This window comes from Leptinotarsa decemlineata, unplaced genomic scaffold, assembly GCF_025532065.1.
Source record: "Leptinotarsa decemlineata unplaced genomic scaffold, Ldec_3_MD MMD2_P_RNA_scaffold_7, whole genome shotgun sequence".
In the NCBI taxonomy this organism is placed as follows: Eukaryota; Metazoa; Arthropoda; class Insecta; order Coleoptera; family Chrysomelidae; genus Leptinotarsa; species Leptinotarsa decemlineata.
The window spans coordinates 5,890,192-5,912,969 of NW_027412534.1; the positions used below are offsets into that span (position 1 = coordinate 5,890,192).

Below are 22,778 nucleotides of genomic sequence, written 5' to 3' on the forward strand. Positions count from 1 at the left end.
ACCATCTAATAACGTAGACAGGCGAATGAAATATTTCGTTTGGTTGTGCTTTAAACATAGATTAACTTCAGTTATGCTGGAAATGAATATGATGGGTTATTGATATCACACAGGTCATATAGTCATTTAATAAATTGTTATCTACCTAAACACCTCGTTTCGATATATATGGACTCCTCTTTTCATCTTGAGTTTGAAATACATACATTTAGATCCTCAGCAGATCTTCAAAAGAAGATCATGATCAAGAGTTCATGACTAGCTGTTTGGTCGTGATATTCAGACGGTTCACACCGTTCTGAAGAGACCATACCTGGTACTGATGATGGGACAAGTTACCTGAAACTGGCCTATCGGTTGGTCGTTTCGACCAATCGAAATTAATTTCTGCTTTTCTTTCTAAAGTAAATGAAAATTATTGAAAAATGCACTTTTAGGTTCTGGAACCAAAACTTATTTCGTCTCTTTGAATACCTTCCAATGCATTCTTAATTTTCTCGTGATGAATCTTTATTTTTGAGATATCCAAATAAAAATCCAGCAAATTCAAATGCGAAGATCTGACAAGCCATGCTACTGGGCTTCTTGTTCCAATTCATGAGTCTGGAAAAGTTCGATTTAGATAATCTGGGACTATTCTTGAGTTGTGTGGACCACATCCGTCTTGTTGGAACCATGAACTATTACGAATCCTCCAGCATTCGCCTTGATTTCATAGGCCTTATTCATCCTATCGCTGACACTCCGGATGTCGTCCATTCTCTGCCGAAGCTTGCTGACATAGTCAGATCGCAAGGAAAGCTGCAGGTCTCGGCCCATTATAATACTGGCAGGGGTTTGGCCTGTTGACTCGTGCACTGCCGAACGATAGGACAACAGGAACAGGTGAAGGTACTGTCCCAGTCTCTTTGATGGGTAGAGAATACCTGGGACAAGTGGCGGTTTATGCTCTCATTCATTCGTTCCACCATTTTATCGGACTGTGGATGTAAGGCTGTGGTTCTGGTCTTTCGAATGTCCAACAGTTTACATATTTCTAGGAACAGGTCGAACTCGAAATTTCTGCCCTGGTCCGAATGCAGCTCCAATGGGATACCAAATCGACATATCTATTCCTTTACCAGGACTTCAGCAACGTTAAACCAAGATCTGGGTCTTTCTCTTGGACTTCCTTGATCTTGTTGTCCTCCCAGTTGTCGTCTACAGCTGTAGTTCTACAAATAGCTGCTTCCTTTCTCTTCTGAACGTCGGCAATGTGAGCAGTCATCGGGGCATGGTCTCCGTGACAGGGCAGCTGTGTTTTAATGGCTAGTCCCAGCTCGATGTTCTATTTCGAAGTCAAATTCTTGAAGTCTCTCAATCCAGCGCGCTACTTGGCCCTCGGGATTTTGAACTGCAGAAGCCATTTGAGAGATGCATGGTCCGTTCTCAACAGAAATCTTCTTCCTTACACGTATTTGTAGAAATGCTCTACACCTTTGACAACGGCCAACAGCTCTCGCCTGGTGACACAATAATTGCGCTCTGGTTTACTGAGCGTTTTGCTGAAGTAAGTCCCACGTTGCTGGCTTCCGTATCTAGAATAAATTTTCCGTCCGGTAGGGGATATTTCACAACTCTTTTAAACTTCTTGAATGAGTCTTGGCATTCCTCGGACCACTGGAACTGGATCTGTCCTTCTGTCGGGTCAATGATTTGGCGATGTTGGCAAACCCCCTCACATATCTGCGGTAGTAGGTGCACAAAGTAGGGAAGCTCCGAAGCTGATGTTTGTCTTTTGGAATGAGCCATTCCTTAACTGCTTTGATCTTTTGTTCGTCAACCGCCAATCGCCCCCCAGGTACAACGTGGCCAAGGTAACGGACTTCTTTCTGGAACAGATGGCATTTCTTGGGACTAAGTTTTCGTGAGAGCCCCTTGAGAACCATCTCCATTAATCTCTCTAAGGTTGCTGGAGCAGTACAAAGCACGAATGGCATAACCGTGAACTGCCGCAATCCTGAGCCGATAGTGAAAGCTTGTCTTTTCTCGATCTTCTGGGGCCAATTCAACTTGCCAATATCCACTCTTCAAATCCCAAGTCGAGAAAACTGGAGCCGGCTAGCGTGTCTAGGATATCGTCGATTTTAAGAAGAGAGTAGCTGGCTTTCTTCGTCACGTTATTTAATTGGCGATTATCCTTGCAGAACCTTGTCGAGCCGTCCTTCTTCTTCACTAATACGACTGGGGAAGATCAGGGTTCGATCACTTCTTCTTTTCCCATATCGCTGACTATCTTGTCCGACTCCTCTTTCTTGGCAAGAGGGAGTCTTCTAGCTGATTGCCGGATTGGTCGGGTATTGCCAATCTCGATTCTGTGCTGATTTGTTCTGCCGCCTTTTCCTTCTCCAATATCGAAGATTTCCTGGTACTCCTTGACTCTCTAAATTTGTATCGGTGAGTTGGTGGTATGTCCTTGGAGGAAATGTCAATCAACTTCTCCAACTCTTTAGGCAAGTGGTTGGATTGGCTAACCGAACTGCGCGAACACTCCGTATGACAGAGGAAACGGACGAACAGTGCCCCAGCACTGTTCTTTTCTTCAAGGTCACGGGAAAGTAGTTGACATTCATGACCCTGACCGGCACAACTTTATCAAACAGGGTCTTCCCCAGTGCGATTCCTCGTTCAATTTTCAGGATGGTTTCAGCCCTCTCAGGTACGCACACGTCTTCAGCCAACAGGACCCTGATCATCTCTTCGCTTCTTACATGAAGCACCAACTCTTCTCCGCCGACACGTAGGACGCCGTCTTGAAAATTCAGCTCGAACTCTCTGGAATTCATTATGTCCATTCCAATAATCGCATTGTCCTCGATGTCCGCCACCAATACACGATGGTTCAATCTAGTGCTGCCCAACACCAATTCAATTGGTAATTCTTCAATTTGCTTCGCACATGCCCAATTTTTCCACAGTTCCAGCATCTTATTTGTTTTATCTCAGGCAACACTTCTTTCATTACCTTTCTAGTGGTGGCCTCAATATCAGCAGGCATCTGTCCATCTTCCTAGATAGTTCGAACTTTGCTCTGGCTCTTGCAGGATTGTTTTGCAGCCTCAAACTCCAGAGCACTTGCCAGTGCATCCACGAGATGTTTGGGATGAGCTAGTTTCAAGGACTGCCTCGTTTCTTGGTCGCGAAGTCCGTCCAAGAATGCCTAAACTACTAACCGCTCCATTACATTTTCCGGTGTACCAGGATATGCCAGACGAACCAATCGAGCAATGTCGGCTTCAAACTCCTGTAGGGATTCTCCTGATTTCTGGCAGCGGTTCTTCAGCTGTTAATGGTAAACGTGCTCTAGGTGGGCCTGTCCATACCGCAGCTCAAGATGCTTTAAAGTTGGTCATAGTCTTCCTGTTTCTGGGCCGTGAGGGTTTGTTAAATATTCGTTGCTTCTCCACGTAACGCCAATGTTGATGCTACCGCCTTTTCTCCTGCATTTCATCCGTTGGCTCTGGCTGCAACTTCGAATTGTCGGCGGTAATTTGCCCAAGGAGTTTTTCCGTTGAACTGGGGCGGCTTCATGGAGAGCTTTCCTGGTTAAGAACTGACTTTGACATCTTTCCTTGCTTTTTGAAGTTCTTCCATATTAAAACTCAGTTCCGGAATCGAATTTTCGGTAACAGTTTCTGTGGTGTGGGCAGAATTAACGATTTGGTATTGCAACTTGCTAATTGTTTCCTCCATCTTGCTGATTTCTGCCTCTACTCCACCTTTGATTTCATTGCCTATTTTTTTTCATTCTCTTCATTTCTGCCCCGATTTCATCTTTAATCTTCCCTTTGATTACCTACTTTCACTTCTGAAGGGAAACTCCTGTGTCTGAGGGTAAAATTTTATGACAAACCTAATGGTGAAAACCAGGTATCTATAATCGTTTCTGAGTTACAACATGTTTTTCGAAAATGTTCATTTTTGAAAAATTGCTTTTTTTCTGTCAAAAATTTCTTGTTTCTATGAATAGGTAGAATTCAATGGCGAAAAAAAATCATTTTTTTCAAACGAGATATAAATAGGTATTGATGGAAAACTATTTTTTTAATGAGACACCCTGTATATTCCAGCATATTTCAATAGAGCTTAAAATTACCTTTCCAGAAATGTAGAACACTTGATATTTTGCTAGTCATTTTTGAAATACAGAGCTTTCAGATTTTTTATAAATATTTTGAAACGCATACCTCGATCAAGTAGGCTTTGGACGACGCGGCGATAAAACAGAAAGAAATTGTTCCAGTAGTTGAGAAAGCTTTTCACAGCAGTAATTAAAAAAATAGTTTCAATAAAACTTCTGCTGAATTAATCAGTTCCATAGGAGTGAGAGAAGCAAAATTTTGCATCACTGCCGCTTCTAATTTGTATCTAAAATTGGTGGCCAATTTAAAAATATGATCTTTCAATCTTCCTCAGAGGTAAAACTCTATAGGCGTTAGGTCCGGTTACCTGGCCGGCCAATGGTTAGGTCCTTGGTTGGGCTATCCAATTATTACAAAAATTTGTAGCCAAAAAATTGGTGACAATTGCAGTGTTTTGAGGCGAAGCCCCGTCTTATTGAAAATATATTAGTGGCAATTCATCAACAAGGGGTTCAGTATTTTGCCTTAAAATTTCTAAATACATCTGACTTGTGAGAGTGCCATTATAAATGAAAGGGTCGATAATTCTTCCCCTGAAAACACTAAATCCAAATGCTCCTTGACTCTAGCAAAACATCAAGTGTACTACATTTTTGGAAAAGTAATTTTAAGCTCTATCGAACTATGCCGAAATAATCCGGGTGTCTCATCAAATAATAGTTTTCCATCAATAACTTTGATATCTCATTTGAAAAAAATAAGTTTTTTACACCACGAGAAATTTCTGTCAGGAAAAAAGTTACAACTACTTTTCAAAAATGCACATTTTCGAAAAATAGGTGGCGATTTCATTCATTTGTTCGTAGAAACAATTATTCCGTTGGAAATATGTGCGATCATGGTCGAAAAACGCTGTGATTGTCCTCAGAGAAAATTGGATCGATCTGCTCCAACATTCCCATGGTAACTGGAAAAACGACAAGAATATCATTCGGCTACAGGTTCAAAGAACAAGGTATACGAGTCAACTGAATGTGTTACACGGTACACAATAATATCAGAAACTGACTAGAGAACAACTCCGATCGACCACACACTAGCAGACCAGCCATCAACAATGTAGATCAATCAGAATCACCTAGCGCAAGTACGGAACAATGAGGACTGAGCGTTTTCTTTGGCACCACACTTCCACCACCCCCTATTATACAGTGTCACCATTAAAGTGCGCACCTTATGGGAAACGTTTTTTTTCGAAAAGTTTCAATGAAATTTAACTTCGGCACTTGTTTGTGCTTTGAATTTAACTTAAAATGATGCGGCCAACTGCGACCCACTGACGTTCGGTGTTTGTCAAATTCAACTTTTTTTTGAAAAAAATTGAAAAAGTGTCTTTCTAGATCGAATTTAACAAAAAGTTACTTGAAAAAGTTGTGTCTACGGCAATTTTATGGCAAATTTTATGCAACTAGGACAAAGTTAACGTTTTGCTTATTTTTGACAGATTTCCCCTTTATTTTAAAAAACAAGTTCGGTTAATTGTCATCAATTCATGTATACCTAACAAACTCATCATGGAGTTCAACTTTTCTGATAAATTTTTACTTATATGGACATTTTTAGAGAGAAATTAAAAATGTTTTATAAAAATTTTAACATGACTGGTGCAAAGTTGGCTATTTTCTTGGCTATTTTCTCAAACAAACCTTTGATTTCGAAAAAGCAGAGGCAACTAAAAAAAAATGCAAATAATTTCGATAGAACTATTATTATAAATTTTAAACAACAATAATATTATAGAAAATACAAATGGGTACAAAAAATTACTTATTCAATAGAATCGAATCGGACTCGAAACCCTTCTTCTTCTTGGGGGGCAGTTTACGTGTCTTGATTGGCTTGCACTTTTTGGGTGAATATTACTCTTCAGAATCCCCATCGCTCTGTTCGCTGGCGGATTCATCATCGGAACCTTTCTTGGCCTTCTTGGCTGCATGTTTCTTTCCGGTTGAAGAACGGTTTTTCTTCTTTTCGTCCTCAGAGGGCTCTTCCTCTTCTTCCTCCTCTCCCTTCTTTCCCTTCTTCTTGTCTTGCTTAGAGCTCACGAACTCCATAACTAAATCATCGATTTCCTTTTTTTCTTGACTGCAAGCTAGTGTCCAATTTCTCTTCGAGTTCTTGTCTTAACTTTTTGGTGGACGTCAGAGTGAGAGCACTTTATTACAAATAAATGTGAGTTCTTATTTTTCATTGTACCCATATATTTCTATATTTTTTTTTTATTTGAAAAGTTCATGTTTATTCAGAAAAATACAAATACACTTGTTCCTCCATAATAGCAGCACAGATCCTGATATCGTCAATAGACAGAGCTTTTCACGGTGCAATTTGGTCGTTAGAAAATGATGATTTCAAAAATATCAATGATTTCAATCATTATTTCAGGGCATAATTTGGTAGAAAATATTAATCAAACTCTCCACCACGCTTTTCTGTTCTGCACTAGGAGAACTCTGTTTGCTCATTATAGTCAAAGTGTCAGCTGCCGAGTTTTCAGGAAAAGTCTTTCGAAAACTTTGTGGGTATGACTTTTAAAAATATCAAAATTGAGCTGGATTGTTTCTTGGAGTTGGGTCAGAACCTCTGTCTGGAGTAATGTTGTGAGATGAGCTAAGGTTATGCAAATCTGATCTACGAGGTTATCCCAATGTATATACTCGTTAAAGTCATCCACGTTTTGTGAATTTTCCAGTCCCTTCAACGGAGCACGCCATATTGGAATAAAAAAAAGTCCATAATGTTCTTTCTGAGATGGAGTTGATAAGGCTAGAGCGGCATTTATCCTCACTTTAAAATTGCGGTAACTTACAACAAGATCTGCCAGTCCATTAAAAACAGATGCGAAAATAGCAGTCTGTCATTCTTTAGGAGTTGTAGCTGAATAATTCTTATAGAAGGCACAGTTCTTCAAAGCATTTCCGAGAGCATAACAAGCATTCCACCTCACCTTTGTATTTGATCCAGTTGTACATTTGTCAACCAAAACTTTGAAAGCTTGTTGGATAATTTCCTTGATTTTAGTTTTTTCCATGGAAAGGTTTGTAAATAACAGCAACAAATTCCCTATTGATCGAACTGCATTCATTTTAATTTTATCATGATCATTGGCTGAATCTATGCTAATTTATACCATTTTCAGAATGAGATTTTCTGTTATTTCCTCAATTCCACATGGAGATTTACTCATGGAAACTAAAGATTCGCTCAGATTGCCCAAAGACCAAGATGTTTTTACCCTAACCATCAAATATTTATTTCTGAGTAATCGATGAATAGCTTCTGCTGTGTCGATTACGAAACCAGGATCCTCTTTAACAGTTGTATACAAAATACACATTCCTAAGGCACTTACTGCAGCACCTCTAATACTTTATTCTTCATCTCTTGTACAAAGAAATAATAAAGTAGTACATATAATTTGTTTATCTCTAGGTAACTTATCAAAAATATCATTTCCTATACTTCCTAGGCAATCACATCCTACTGCTCTCAAAATTACTTGTTCACTTTGCACCAAATTAATAAGAGACTCATTGAAAAGTGTTTGCCAAAATTGCAAATAGTATTCGAAGGGAACAATTTATTTTCAAATAGTATTCGAAGGGAACAATTTATTTTATTCTGTACTACTGAGATATCTGTTCATAGCTTGCCCAATGAAATCGATTGCTCTTCCAGCATGCAATTTCAAGTCGGGATATTTATCGTCTAACGCTAGTTGCACACACACCGATTTTGGACGGCCGGTATAAAATAGGCCGATAATTTATTGGTAGCGGGTGCCTGCACACTCACCGGATTTTTATCGGTCAAACAATCAGTTGCTTTGTTGTCGTAATTAGTACGCACTACCAAAACGAAGTAGTAAACTACAATTTCACCGAGCATTCGAGACTGGAATGGTCGGTAAAAAACCGGTGAGTATGCAAGAGTGTATTTAGTCATGTACGCCGCTACTTCCCGGTACTGCCGGCTATACAGTGGCAGTGGACGGCTGCTCACCGATATTTTACCAGGCGACGATCACTGGTCGGCGTGTGTGCCAGGTCCCGTTCCCACATGTGGTTCACTATTGGAATTTGGACGACCGGTACAAAGTCGGCCGTCCAAAACCGGTGAGTGTGCAACTAGCGTAACGCTAGTTGCACACACACCGGCCAGTATAAAATCGGCTGATATTTTATTGGTAGCGGGTGCTTGCACACTCACCGGATTTTTATCGGTCAAACAATCAGTTGCTTTGTTGTCGTAATTAGTACGCACTACCAAAACGAAGTAGTAAACTACAATTTCACCGAGCATTCGAGACTGGAATGGTCGGTAAAAACCCGGTGAGTATGCAAGAGTCATATACGCCGCTACTTCCCGGTACTGCCGGCAATACAGTGGCAGTGGACGGCTGCTCACCGGTATTTTACCAGGCGACGATCACTGGTCGGCGTGTGTGCCAGGTCCCGTTCCCACATGTGGTTCACTATTGGAATTTGGACGACCGGTACAAAGTCGACCGTCCAAAATCGGTGTGTGTGCAACTAGCGTAACGCTAGTTGCACACACACCGGCCAGTATAAAATCGGCTGATATTTTATTGGTAGCGGGTGCTTTCACACTCACCGGATTTTTATCGGTAAAACAATCAGTTGCTTTGTTGTCGTAATTAGCACGCACTACCAAAACGAAGTAGTAACTACAATTTCACAGAGCGTTCGAGACTGGAATGGTCGATAAAAAACCGGTGAGTATGCAAGAGTGTATTTAGTCATGTACGCCGCTACTTCCCGGTACTGCCGGCGATACAGTGGCAGTGGACGGCTGCTCACCGGTATTTTACCAGGCGACGATCACTGGTCGGCGTGTGTGCCAGGTCCCGTTCCCACATGTGGTTCACTATTGGAATTTGGACGACCGGTACAAAGTCGGCCGTCCAAAATCGGTGAGTGTGCAACTAGCGTAACGCTAGTTGCACACACACCGGCCAGTATAAAATCGGCTGATATTTTATTGGTAGCGGGTGCTTGCACACTCACCGGATTTTTATCGGTAAAACAATCAGTTGCTTTGTTGTCGTAATTAGCACGCACTACCAAAACGAAGTAGTAACTACAATTTCACCGAGCATTCGAGACTGGAATGGTCGGTAAAAACCCGGTGAGTATGCAAGAGTCATATACGCCGCTACTTCCCGGTACTGCCGGCAATACAGTGGCAGTGGACGGCTGCTCACCGGTATTTTACCAGGCGACGATCACTGGTCGGCGTGTGTGCCAGGTCCCGTTCCCACATGTGGTTCACTATTGGAATTTGGACGACCGGTACAAAGTCGGCCGTCCAAAATCGGTGTGTGTGCAACTAGCGTAACGCTAGTTGCACACACACCGGCCAGTATAAAATCGGCTGATATTTTATTGGTAGCGGGTGCTTTCACACTCACCGGATTTTTATCGGTAAAAATTTGCTTTGTTGTCGTAATTAGCACGCACTACCAAAACGAAGTAGTAACTACAATTTCACAGAGCGTTCGAGACTGGAATGGTCGATAAAAAACCGGTGAGTATGCAAGAGTGTATTTAGTCATGTACGCCGCTACTTCCCGGTACTGCCGGCGATACAGTGGCAGTGGACGGCTGCTCACCGGTATTTTACCAGGCGACGATCACTGGTCGGCGTGTGTGCCAGGTCCCGTTCCCACATGTGGTTCACTATTGGAATTTGGACGATCGGTACAAAGTCGGCCGTCCAAAATCGGTGAGTGTGCAACTAGCGTAACGCTAGTTGCACACACACCGGCCAGTATAAAATTGGCTGATATTTTATTGGTAGCGGGTGCTTGCACACTCACCGGATTTTTATCGGTAAAACAATCAGTTGCTTTGTTGTCGTAATTAGCACGCACTACCAAAACGAAGTAGTAACTACAATTTCACCGAGCATTCGAGACTGGAATGGTCGGTAAAAAACCGGTGAGTATGCAAGGTAAAATACCGGCTGCTCGCCGGTATTTTACCGGCGACGATCACCGGTCGGCGTGTGTGCCAGGTCCCGTTCCCACATGTGGTTCACTATTGGAATTTGGACGACCGGTACAAAATCGGCCGTCCAAAATCGGTGTGTGTGCAACTAGCGTAACGCGGTACTAAGGGCTTTCGTAGTGTGACTGATATAAGGAGCAATGAGTTCTTCAAAAAAAATTCTACTCATAACAGATATCACCTGGAGATATGCCAACTTGACTGGTGCAGGTACTATACTGTCTTGATCATTGTACCTTCTTACAACCTTTACTTATTCATCCGATGTTACACCGAAATTGCTAAGACACTTTGCAAGCAACCATGGCGGTGCCCAGGGATATCTTCCTCAGAGTCAGATTCTGAAAATTTAGCGAAGTCAATTTCGTCAAGATCTTGGCATTCGTTTTCTTTTTTTGAGTCATCCCTTACAACGGATTTTTTTGCTTGATTTGGATGATTTTTCAACAGTATTGCTTTAGATGTTTCCGGCAACACCGGTTCTGAGGCCAAAACGCATTCTAGTACTATTAGGGCAGTTACTTGAACACATGAATCTCTGCTGTAGATAAACTGTTTGACTCTTCTAACAAGTTTGGAAAGCAGTCCTTGAGACATTCTGTGATAAGGTGTAGCCTGTACCAGTGCTGCAAGACACTTCAATATTTGTATTAAAACTGGAACATGCCTTTCTTTCATAGCGGCAATAAGGCTTTTATGTAGCTGAGTTACTGTTAATCCCAGAAATACGGAAAATGGTGTAAACGAGGCACTTTTATCACTGCTTGCGACAAAAACATTTTTGAAGAAGTTAGAAGTAACAAAAGCACATTCAAAGCTGCCATCCTGCTTTTGAAAGAATGATCTTTGATAATACAGATGACTAAATTATGCTGATTTGACCCACTATCTTCTGGTGTAAAATGAGACCAATACGAAAGAAAGGCGTTTTTTTCAGTATCCTTGATAATAGTATAGAATAAGTTCAGTGCTACCAATCGAACTCTTGCTTTCATTTGACGCTCTTTTGAATGCCTACCAGCTTCATTATCGGAAAAATCTGAGTCACTGGTTCTCAGCCTATCTTCAAGAAAGGTATTATTAGGTTCAATTCCTGAAATGTTTTCGAAAATAGGGTTAGCAGTAATGTAATCCGAATTATTAAAATGAGACTCTTCCGCATTGAGTATTTTTTTTATGCACACCTGATGACCTGTGTCTCCTATATTTCGTGAGCTTTCCTCCTTTCTTATGATTTGAAGCAGGAACTTGCTCTGAAACACTAAATGCGGATGGTATTAACTTTTGGGGTGGTAAAAAGTCTACCTAAAGCATAAATGATTCAACAAACCCCAGTAGAAGTCCCAGTTCACTTTTCAGATAATCCTGTCCTTTTGTACTCATTATATTTTGAATTCCAAACAAACAAATTTGTATCACCTTGTCTTCTATTAAATTTGTTTTACGAGTATACTTTCTTTCCAGTTGGAAAATGAATGTTTTGGCGCAGAGCTGTAAGTGAGGATTTTTATCGAGAGACTTGACTAAAGTGCAGTCCTCAAGGCACTGTAAAGCCATCAAAAACACATCTGGATGACACGTTTCTTGTCTGTTCAAAACCTCTGTTATTGAACTGAAGTAATTCTTTGTGAAGAAATCAAAGTTTTTTTATCGATTTTTTTGTTTTTTCTTTTCACCTGCCACAACCTGGAGAACTTTATACATGTCTAGAAAGAGCAAACTTTATAGTCCACCTCAATAACTTACTGCGTAATATCAATATTTTTTTTACAAAGAAAAATTGTATCTTTTTAATAATCAATTCTATTAGTTGGTATAATTCTGATGCATATAGGGATATTTTCAATTTTGACTTTCTCTGTTCAGTTATTCATAGAGAATTTATATTTTAGTAATACTAAATTGTGTCATCCTGTTATTTTAGTTTTTGTCTTGACCTCTGGAAAAAATATGTCACCCTGTTAATTAGTTTTTGTCTTGGCCGCTGAAAAAATATCCGTTGGAAATACTATTTTCCACCACTGAGAACTTGTTTAATATAATCATTCAAGGCATACCAATTGTCCAATTATTTGAATGAGGATTCCCAAATATAATTCAGTGAATAATGCAAGCGCGTATTTATATGGAGCTAATAAACATTCATAGCAGGATTTCCCCGTGCCGATATTTTCCAATCGGTGATCTCAGTTGACTAGAACAATTATCGAAGTAATAAACAAAGCTCTTTGAATTGTTATTATGTAGTTCCCAGTTTGTGTCATTTTGAAAAAAAAAATCTGCAGATAGTTTTGTGTTACATCCGTGCAAAATGTTTCTCTTTATGAATATCAGGTGAGAGTAATGATTATCCTTTTATGTCTGGTGTTACTTAATTGGATACAATCAATGCATTTGGTATGTTTCTCTCAAAGTTGAGGACTCTAAATTGTGTTGTGGTAATGCAGCCTAAAGAAGTTTTCACCAGACTGATTGCGAGTCCTTGCATTCATTGTTCTAGGAACAGTTCTTCCGTAATATTATTTTGAATGTATGATAATATATTAAATTTTCAGTTTTTTTCAACATATTGAGTTCAGTTTTCAATCATTTAATCATTCAGTCGCGAAGTTCATACCCTCCTTTCACGTCTATTTCCAAGAAATCCTGCTAAAAACTTGTAGCATGATTGGCAAAATTCAATTTTTTTAGTAGATAATATTAATAGCGATGATAAATCTCAGTCAGAAAGGAAATGCCTCGTTGAAACCCGTTTGGCAGTTATTATTCCTCATTAATGCAAGAAATGATCATTACATATGACTCGTCGTATACAGTGAATTGTATCCAAAACAAGAATTTTTCTGAAACACCAGAACTGCAATAGTCTTCTTGATGCGCGTTTCACCAAGTATATCCAATCAGAAGATGAACTAGACTAGTCTGCAACACCAGATCAGTTCATCTCCTGATGTCATGTTAATATGATTCAATTTAAATACTTCTTTTTAGTCATACTGGAAACTTGTAAAACCCCCATATGCTAATTTTGAATCGAATCGAACCACAATTACAAATATCGTCCGCCATCTTGTTATTTACATCGACAAAACAATCATAATTTTCTACCCTGAAAATCTCCACATACTAATTTTGATTCGAATCGAACCATAACTACAAATTTCGTCCGCCATCTTGGAGCCACCATATTTTTTTGCATTGACACTTATCCATTTTGAATCAAATCGGATCATAATTGCATTGTGGAGCCGCCATTTTGTTTTTCCCTTAGAAAAATTCCATAATACATTGTCACCGAATTTAAGTCAAATTAGCTTGCAAATGAAGTATCATAATTTGGAATAATAATAATAATAATGTTTTATTCCTTCCAAATGATCATTTAACAATGATATAGGAAACGTCAAGTAAAAAAAAACATGTAGATGTGTTACATAGAGAGTACACTACATTGGTTAAAATTATTTGGAAGTATACTCATTGATAGAATAAAAACATCCCTCTAAAAGGTATTCTTTAACTTTGCGTTTAAAAGTAGATATTAATGGGATACTCTTTATATTTGAAGGTAGACAATTGAATAACTTGGAGGCTGCTAGAGAGGGTGATTTTTTTAAACAATCTAGTACGATGTTGCTGCAGTTTGATTAGATTTCCATTTCTTGTTTGGTAACTGTGACACTTTGAATTGGTTTCAAACTCAGACTCCTTCTTTTTTACAAAAAGTAGACAATTATAAATGTATATAGATGGTAGTGTTAAATATTTTTTTCCTAAAAATGGGTCTACAGGAATCTGTGTGTCGAAGACCATACAACATACGTATTATCCTTTTTTGAGAGATTAATGCTCGACTGATGGTAATCCCTTCTCCCCACAAAAGCACATTGTAAGATAGTACTGAATAAACCATCGCATAGTAAATGTTCAACAAATGCTCTTCATTCATAACCTTTTCAAGTTGTACCAATGCATAAAAACTGGTGTTGATCCTCTTGCAAACATAATTGATGTGAACTTGCTAACTAAACCAAGAATATATATGAAGTCCTAAAAATTTTGTTGTTTCCGACGGATACATAATGACATTATTTATATCAACCTTTATAGGCTCTAAGTGTCTTCGGTTGAAGAATTGAACTAACACCGTTTCATCAGCATTGACTATAAGTTTATTTGTATGACACCATTTCGTAAATTCACGACTTATTGTGTTCAGTTTCGAGTGTAGTTCCGCAGGACTACCAGCTCCTTCTGAGACTGCAGTATCATCGGCAAAAAGTGATATTGATTTTGTACCTAAATGTTGAGGTAAATCATTGATATAAATCAGAAAAATTAGTGGTCCCAAAACTGAGCCCTGTGGAACTCCAATGTCTACGTTGAATGTAACACAGTTCGTATCATCCCATGTCACATATAATTTCCAGAACTTCATATATGATATTACCCATGCAAGAAATGCCCCTCTAATACCTATTGCATATGATTTGTTTGTGAGTATATCAAAATCTATGGAGTCGAATGCCTTGGATAAGTCAAAGAAAAGCGCAGCTACAAATTTACCTTTGTTAATACCGTTATAAATATGCTCCAGAAAAGTTGCAGCCGCTCCTTCCGTCGACTTACCAGGGCAGTATCCATGTTGATAGCTACTGATTATATTGTGTTTCAACAAAAAAACGAAATAATTTGTTACAGATACTTTTTTCAATTACCTTAGCCAACACACTGGGAATGGTTACTGGTCTATAATTATCGATTATATGGGGGTTATTTTTCTTGTATAAGTGAACTATTTTTCCAATTTTTAGGGGGTCTGGAAAAGTTCCGTCCCCAACAGATTTATTGATTATGAATGCCAGTGGTTCACAGATGAATTCAGTTATAGATTTAATTATTTTTGTAGTAAGGCAGTCCATTCCGGTGGAATTTTGATTCTTAATTTCAGTAATGACATTGAAGACCTCGGTTGGTGTAACAGGATGGGAATAAAAACTATGCATGTTAACGTTTGAATCCGTTGTACCCAATAAAATTTCATTTTTGTATTGATTTTGTAAATCATTTGGAACCATAGTTGCATAGTATCTGGCAAAAGACTCAGCAATATTTTTTTTATTTTCGACCAATTTGTTTTCAATGTACATTTCCTGTGGGCCTTCTTTCAATGTTTGTTTTCCGGACAGTGTATTAACAGTTTTCCATATTCGCTTCTGTTTATTCTGTATACTATCTGATAGGGAAGAGTCTTTTCCCGCCAGAGAACGCCAAAATAGAAAGGTAGCGAAAATTACATGACGAATTCCTTATGAAATTGCCTTTTTAATGATGTGCCACACTTACTACTTTCACTATTCAAATTGTTTGGGAGATAGTGGCCGAGGGGTGGGGAGAGAAGTATGACAGTTGAGGTTATGATAGAAAGATGTTCCCCTTGGATTACAAATCGACGTGTTTTTGCATTTTTTTAGAAAACATGTGTTTTGAAGATATTCGATCTGTTTCGCTTTCGGTGCCCCACCCTGTATATTATTTCTGCTCTTTATCAGGTATAGTAATAATGAAGAAACAAATAAAATACTAGTATTTTCATGTTACATAATTTTGCAGATACCTATTTCATGGAAATGTGTAAATTATATTTATGGGCATGTTGGTTTTTTCTGCTACCTGAAAGGCGCCTGTTTTTCTCCCATACATCCGGAAAAACTGCAACCATATGTACTGCGTTTTCCACCCATTTTCTTCATGACATTCATTCAAATTATCTTGTTTCTTCTACTTGTTGGTACAGGTTTCTTGGTGGATATTTGTCGTATTCTACCTGAAAGATAATGGGTTTTCCATAAATTGTTTGCCTCCTGTGATCCAGTAACTCAAACAGGACGAGCTGTTGCATTATCTTTAGCTAAGGTCTTCATTTTTCAATCCTATTTTGTATAGGTGACCTCTCAATGGACAGTATCCAGTAAGAAGCCCTGTTGAAGCAGTCCTTAAATTCTCTTCACTATCGGTCAATTTATAAAGATGTTACCATGTATGTCCCCGGATATTATACCCCAGTATTTTTTATGTTTGAGACTCTTTTTGATCTAGTTTTGGTTATTCCACAGCTGGTTCTTCCTTGTCTGTGGCAACCGAAGTTTTTGTCGCACATGTGTTTCGGTGTCATATAGTCCGAGTAAACTGTCAAGGAGGAAGGTTGAACAGTGCCTCCCATCCAGCTATTAGTGTGGTTTTCATTGCACATGGTAATCCCAAACAAGCAAGAATTGCAACTTGCTAAGCCTGTTAATATACATATCTCTTCATTTCAAAGTTTCATGGGTCCTTGGTGAAAGTTATTATAGTCGATTTCATTGGGCTCATGCCTTTCTTTTTCGGTCCATCCATTCGAAGTCTACTGCATACGTTCCCTCACTAATTTGTCTGTGTAGCCTAGAGGAGTTCCATTCGAGTTTCACAGGTTTCGGAATAAAGGTGACCCTACAGGATAAATAGCATCCTCTTTTCCCGGCAACTTATATGGTTGTAATGAGTTTACGGCATATTCAATTTTGTCCAAATCTACCACCATCTTTGCCACTATCCAGTACTCCTTGGACGCTCATTGAAGCACCTCCAGTTCTAAATGTGTTCGCCAGGACTCCGGTGTCAGATTTGTAATTTATGACCCAAGGAAGTGCATCAGGAGAAGCTCTCTTATTATCTTTTCTCCTGTTGTTATGTACTCTCCCGTATTTTTTAAAAGTATTTATTAAGATCCGAGGTCCCTTCAAGGGTATCTTACAGAGTCCAGCGCATACTTTGGTCTGTTCTAATTTGTCTGTTCGAAATCTTCACATCGCCTTCTCCATGACCTTTGATTTTCCCAGGCCTTCGTTTTATTCAGCTAAAAAACCGGATTGATTTTCAGAAGTGTCTTGCACTTTCAAAGTTTTTCCAGTTTTTCTAACTGTAGGGCAATGCTCGTTGTACGTAGAAATAAAAGCTGCCAATTCTATAGAATATTTTATTTCAGAACTCATCCGGGCTAAGCAAGTTTTCAGGTCTGCCTTGTTATCTTCCAAGTTTGTGTCTGGAAGTTTTGATGAAAAATTATCGAGGCACGGGACCCTCCGACTTCTAAGTTTATATGGTTGCAGAGAGTTGCAGTGAAATACGAGACGAATCTCGTTTAATGTCAGTCGATGTCGAAGCTTGGATTTGCAACTGAAAGCTTTGAGGAATCTCGTTCATCTTTAATTTTTATTCTGTAGATCTCATAGGTGACCTCTTTGTAAAGGGTGATGTCATCGCCGTTTACAAACAAGTGTTTTGGACATGTTCTGAACCCTGTTCTTTACTTATTCGGTAGGTGTCAAGGCGATATGCAAAGTTCTAATAAATTACACTAAATTAATAAATTATACATGGAAGAAATATTTTTCAGCTTTTTATTCATATTAAGAATTCAAACTTTCAACGAACAGAAGACCTAAAAAACTGCCCAGAGACGTAGAAACTAATCTGAAACAAGTACTTTCCCCCGAGGACTTTGGAAACTCTTTCTCCTTTCCTAATTTATATCATGGTAACGTTTTAATTCAGAAATTTGTTTCAGGATGATGTGAAATTACCAAATCTGAGTTTGAACAGCGGTGTTAACAGACAGGTACGGTAAATTAGAGCTCTATCAGGCTAGCATGGAGAATCCAGCATAATTGCAAAAAGTACGTCAATTTGGAGGTAAATAGTTGCTAATTTATTGCCAGAACAACGATTTTCTTGCTCGTGCCGATTCCTAGAAATCGCAAATAATGCTATCGTGATATAAAGCTAGCAAGGTAACTCAATATCGTATTCTAAAAACACTTTATTGTGTGATTTTCACCAGATAGTTTTACAAAAACGCAACACGTGTTTCGCCATATAGTGGCTTCCTCGGGCGTGAAAATCACACAATAGGGAAAATCACACAATAAAGTGTTTTTAGAATACGTTAGTTATGGATTTTCATCAAGTATCGGCCGATTCCATCATATAACTCAATAAAGTATATACTTTTTTCCTTTGATCTTTACAGAAGATTTAGTTACTATTTAGTTACGAAACCTTAGATATAGCGAAAAATTTTTAAATGATTTTTTTTCTGATCTTGCTATCTTGATACTGTACTTATGATGCACTGTTTGGAACCTTTGGTGTAGTAATGAATATTACTGTAGTTTTTTCCCAACACCAAATCGTTATTTTTAACACCTCGACACGTGTTTCGATCACCAAGTGATCATCTTCAAAGAGGAAGGTTAAAACTAAGGACTAGTGCGAGCTAATCCTATTTATGCTATAAAGGTAACTCATACAGGTAAACCATCCAGGCATACCAACCTAAATTAATTTTACAATTTTCCCTTATCTGTTATTTTACAATATGTTTATATAAAACAATTTTCAGCTATTAATTTCACAATATTGCCTATACAAATTTATTTTTGCAATGTGTCCTTATGTAGTAATCAGTAAACCCAATAACATTATTTTATTTTATTTTAACAAGCTATATATATGCTCTTTGGTATAGGTCCGTCATCGTTATTCATAATATTATTGTGTTTACTTATTTCTACACTCTCATAGGCATCTAGTTGCCAGTTGTTGTTAACTTGTCTAACTAATCTTAATGAACTGAAGTCTATGGAATGGTTTTGTTGTCTGTTGTCTGTCCATAATATTTTGCATCGCAGTCCTTACATTCAATTTCGTAAATTCCAGACTTTTCCGAATTCTCGACTTTGTCTTTTGGACTTCCCAAAAGTCTCTGCAGTGTATGACTTGTGGACTGTGGACAGCATAAACGTGCTGGGTTGAATTTTTTAGTGCATCGTCTTTTGACTTTCCATCTAACACATGATAGGTTCAAAAAAGAAAGACGTACAATACAGGAAATAGCAGCCACTAACGGTTTCTCGAGGGGTATTGTAGATGACATAATAAGGAAAAAGAAGTTTAGGTTAAAAATGAACGAAATCTCGACTTTCAGAAAGGACAAACACCAAGATAAATACATCTCAGTTCCATACCACCAATATACGAGGAACTTTGGAAAGATTTTCAAGGAATTAGGTGTGAAGGTGTTTTTTAAAACAAGTCATACACTACAGAGCCTTTTGGGAAGTCCAAAAGACAAAGTCGAGAATTCGGAAAAGTCTGGAATTTACGAAATTGAATGTAAGGACTGCGATGCAAAATATTATGGACAGACAAAAAGATCTATTGAAGTAAGATATAAGGAACACATGACACACTTTTCTGCTGAAAAATCAGCAGACGCCCATCATATTTTGCAACAAAACCATTCCATAGACTTCAGTTCATTAAGATTAGTTAGACAAATTAACAACAACAGGCAACTAGATGCCTATGTGAGTGTAGAAATAAGTAAACACAATAATATTATGAATAATGATGACGGACCTATTCCAAAGAGCATACTATATAGCTTGTTAAAATAAAATAATGTTGTTGGGTTTACTGATTACTACATAAGGACACATTGAGAAAAAATAAATTTGGATAGACATATTGTAAAATAACAGATAAGGCAAAATTGTAACATTAATTTAGGTTGGTATGCCTGGATGGTTTACCTGTATGAGTTACCTTTATAGCATAAATAGGACTAGCTCGCACTAGTCCCTAGTTTTAATTTTCCTCTTTGAAGATGATCACTTGGTGATCGAAACACGTGTCGAGGTGTTAAAAATAACGATTTGGGGTTGGGGAAAAAAACTCCAGTAATATTCATCTTGAAACTGGTTTTTCCTGGAATTAAAGATGTTCTAAATTTGTTGTTCATCAAGAGTAAACTTAAATACACCTTGCGTATCAACAACAAAATAGTTGAAACCGATCGGCCGATTTTCATTTTTTTTTTATTTTACACGTTTTTGCTATCTTGAAACTGGTTTTCCTTAGAATAAAAAGTGTTTCAAATTTGTTACTCACCAGGAGTATACTCAAATACACCTTGAGTATCAGCAACAAAATAGTTCAAACCGATCGGCCGATTTAATTTTTTTTTCATTTTCCACGTTCTTGATATTTTAAAACTGGTTTTCCTGGGAAGAAAAAGTGTTTTGAATTTGTTGCTCATCAGGAGAATACTCAAATACACTCCGACAAAATAGTTGGTCTTGATCGGCTAATTTTTAATATTTTTTTAAATTCTCCCTGTTCTTGCTATTTCGAAACTGGAATACAGTGTTTTAGAATTTGTTGCTTACCAGGAGTGTACTCAAATACATCTTGGATATCAGCAACAAAATAGTTGAAACCGATTGGCCGCTTTTCAAGTTTTTTTTTTTCATTTTCCTCGTTCTTGCTAACTTCAAACCGCTTTTTCCTTGAATACTCAAGGTGTATTTTAGTACCCTCCTGGTGAGCAACAAATTCATAATACTCCATATTCCAGAAAATACCGGTTTCGAAATAGCAAGTAGAGGGAGAATTTAAAAAAATATTAAAAATCGTCCGATCAATGACAACTATTTTGTTGCTGATTCTCGGAGTGTATTGGAGTACCCTCCTCTAGGGATCGGCACGAGCAACAAAATCGTTGTTTTGGCAACTAATTAGCAACTATTTAGCTACAAATTGATGTATTTTAAATTAGGCATGTTGTACATATTAGTATAGCGATCAAAAAATTGTATGCGTTAAAGGAATATTTAAGATTTATTTCAAAACATTTCACTCCATTACGTATATTACCGATGAAATAAGTAGCTGCAAATACAAATATTGAAATTGTACACGAAATAATGCAAAAAATTAAGTTATGTGGAAAAAATGGAATGCACTTACACATTTATACACAACATTACTGCGTATGTGCGAACTGGAAGTTCTAACCCAGTCCCTACTCCAATTTGTGTTGGACTATTTGGAACCTTTGGTGTTCTAGAATAGTTTTGAATCGATTCTGAAAAAACCAAAACATTTTAAGGCCGATAACAGGAGTTTTCTTAATGAACCAGGACAGATTTCAATAACTGCGCATGATCGATCTGTACCGAAATGAGAACCAAAAAAAACACAGGTTTTTATTAAAATTTTCGTGTATATTTGGTAGGTATGAGAATAGGTCGTAAAGTATATTTCATACCGCTACGTGGTTAGCGTGTCCCCATCCAAAAAAAATCATTTTTTTAGCGATTTTTTAGAGGCATATCAATGATTTCGGGTATAAATTAGTAGGACATTATCTCGTGAAAGTCCTGGTAATTTTAACAGATCAATTCATATGAAGGTAAACAAAGGGCTGTTTGGAATATGACCTGTCTCATTGTTCTTCTCATGCCACACTCTGCCATTTCTAGACTTCCGAAATCATCCAAAATTTCTAGTGGCATTCGCAGATATCAACAATTTCAAACAGTTTTTTTAAAGAACAAAACACAAGTACTACACAAAAATCCTTAAAAGCGGTGTATGTGCAAAAGTAGCGATTTACGCTGGATCTGAATCGCAGGAGATTAAATTCATTTGGAAAAACCTCAGAAAGTTTAGTTCACGTAAATAAACGTAGTTCTCCAATTAAAGAGTTCTAAACAGTGAAGTCGAGGTGCACTGAGTTGAACCTCAAAACGATGAGCAGCCACAGTCCGTCGCTTATTACTGATATGTACCGATCTTGGTGGAGTCACTTGAACACCTGCCGTGAAAGTATCTATAGAAGAGAGACAAATCCCCATCATTTCTTCGATGTTCCGGACTACCAAGGTGTCAAGTGATGTTCGCAGTTTTCTGGTTCGGAACAGTGTTCCAAGCTTTTGAGAAGCAGCCTTTGCAATTTCAGCGACATGATTATGCCAAGACATATTGGTGTCCATTTTAACACCCAACAAACGTATCGAAGCAGAAAGTGGAATTGTCTGTCCTGGCATTATTAAATCTGACTCGGAGAAATTCATCTTTTTGGAGAAAACCGATGCCTGGGTTTTTGTGGCATAGATTCGTGTTAAATGGACATACTTTTAGTAAAATTAAGTGGTTAGCCTCATTCGATCCGGAATATTGTCTAGATCGTTGTGGAAAAAAAGTAAAATAGTTCATAAACAATTCTAAAAGTTATAAATAATTAAAAACCCTAAAAATCAGTGTTCGGTTTTGTTGTTTATAGTTCATAAACTATAAATATTTTTGAATTTTGAAAAAAAGATCCTTGAAGAGGCTGAAATTTACTAAAAAAAAGTTCCGACTCCCGAAACGATATCTCCATTATTTATAATTTTAATTTAACGCTGAAAATAGCCGTCCACGCGCCATTTTTAGGTTGCATGCACAGCCTCTAAGCGAGTACGTGACTTGAAAATTATTTTTTAAGGTACTTGAAGAAAATAGAAAAATTTTAAAAAATCATCATATGATTTAAACACCATAGAGAACTGATTCCCGTTGGAATTATTCATTAAAGATAATTTTTCAATAATCTAGACAATTAACAAAATTTTCAAAAACTTCCTTTATCGTTCAAAGTAAAATAAATATTTAAATAATTATCGTAAAATTTTTTCACTTCGTG

General features: G+C 37.9%; 1 protein-coding gene and 1 pseudogene across 2 annotated transcripts in view; one reads left to right on the top strand and one right to left on the bottom strand.

Moving 5' to 3' along the window:
* Positions 1-22,778, top strand: part of LOC111516659 (uncharacterized) — a 134,049-nt gene that overhangs the window by 18,380 nt on the left and 92,891 nt on the right. The window contains exon 4 of one of the 2 annotated variants that reach the window (XM_074170268.1): positions 17,817-17,867. The exons of the other annotated variant lie outside the window; for it this stretch is intronic. Coding sequence (XP_074026369.1) covers positions 17,817-17,867 — 51 coding nt within the window. The remainder of the gene's footprint in view (positions 1-17,816; positions 17,868-22,778) is intronic. 2 annotated transcript variants of the gene reach the window in all.
* LOC141480229 (HEAT repeat-containing protein 6-like) lies at positions 6,652-10,967 on the bottom strand (annotated as a pseudogene).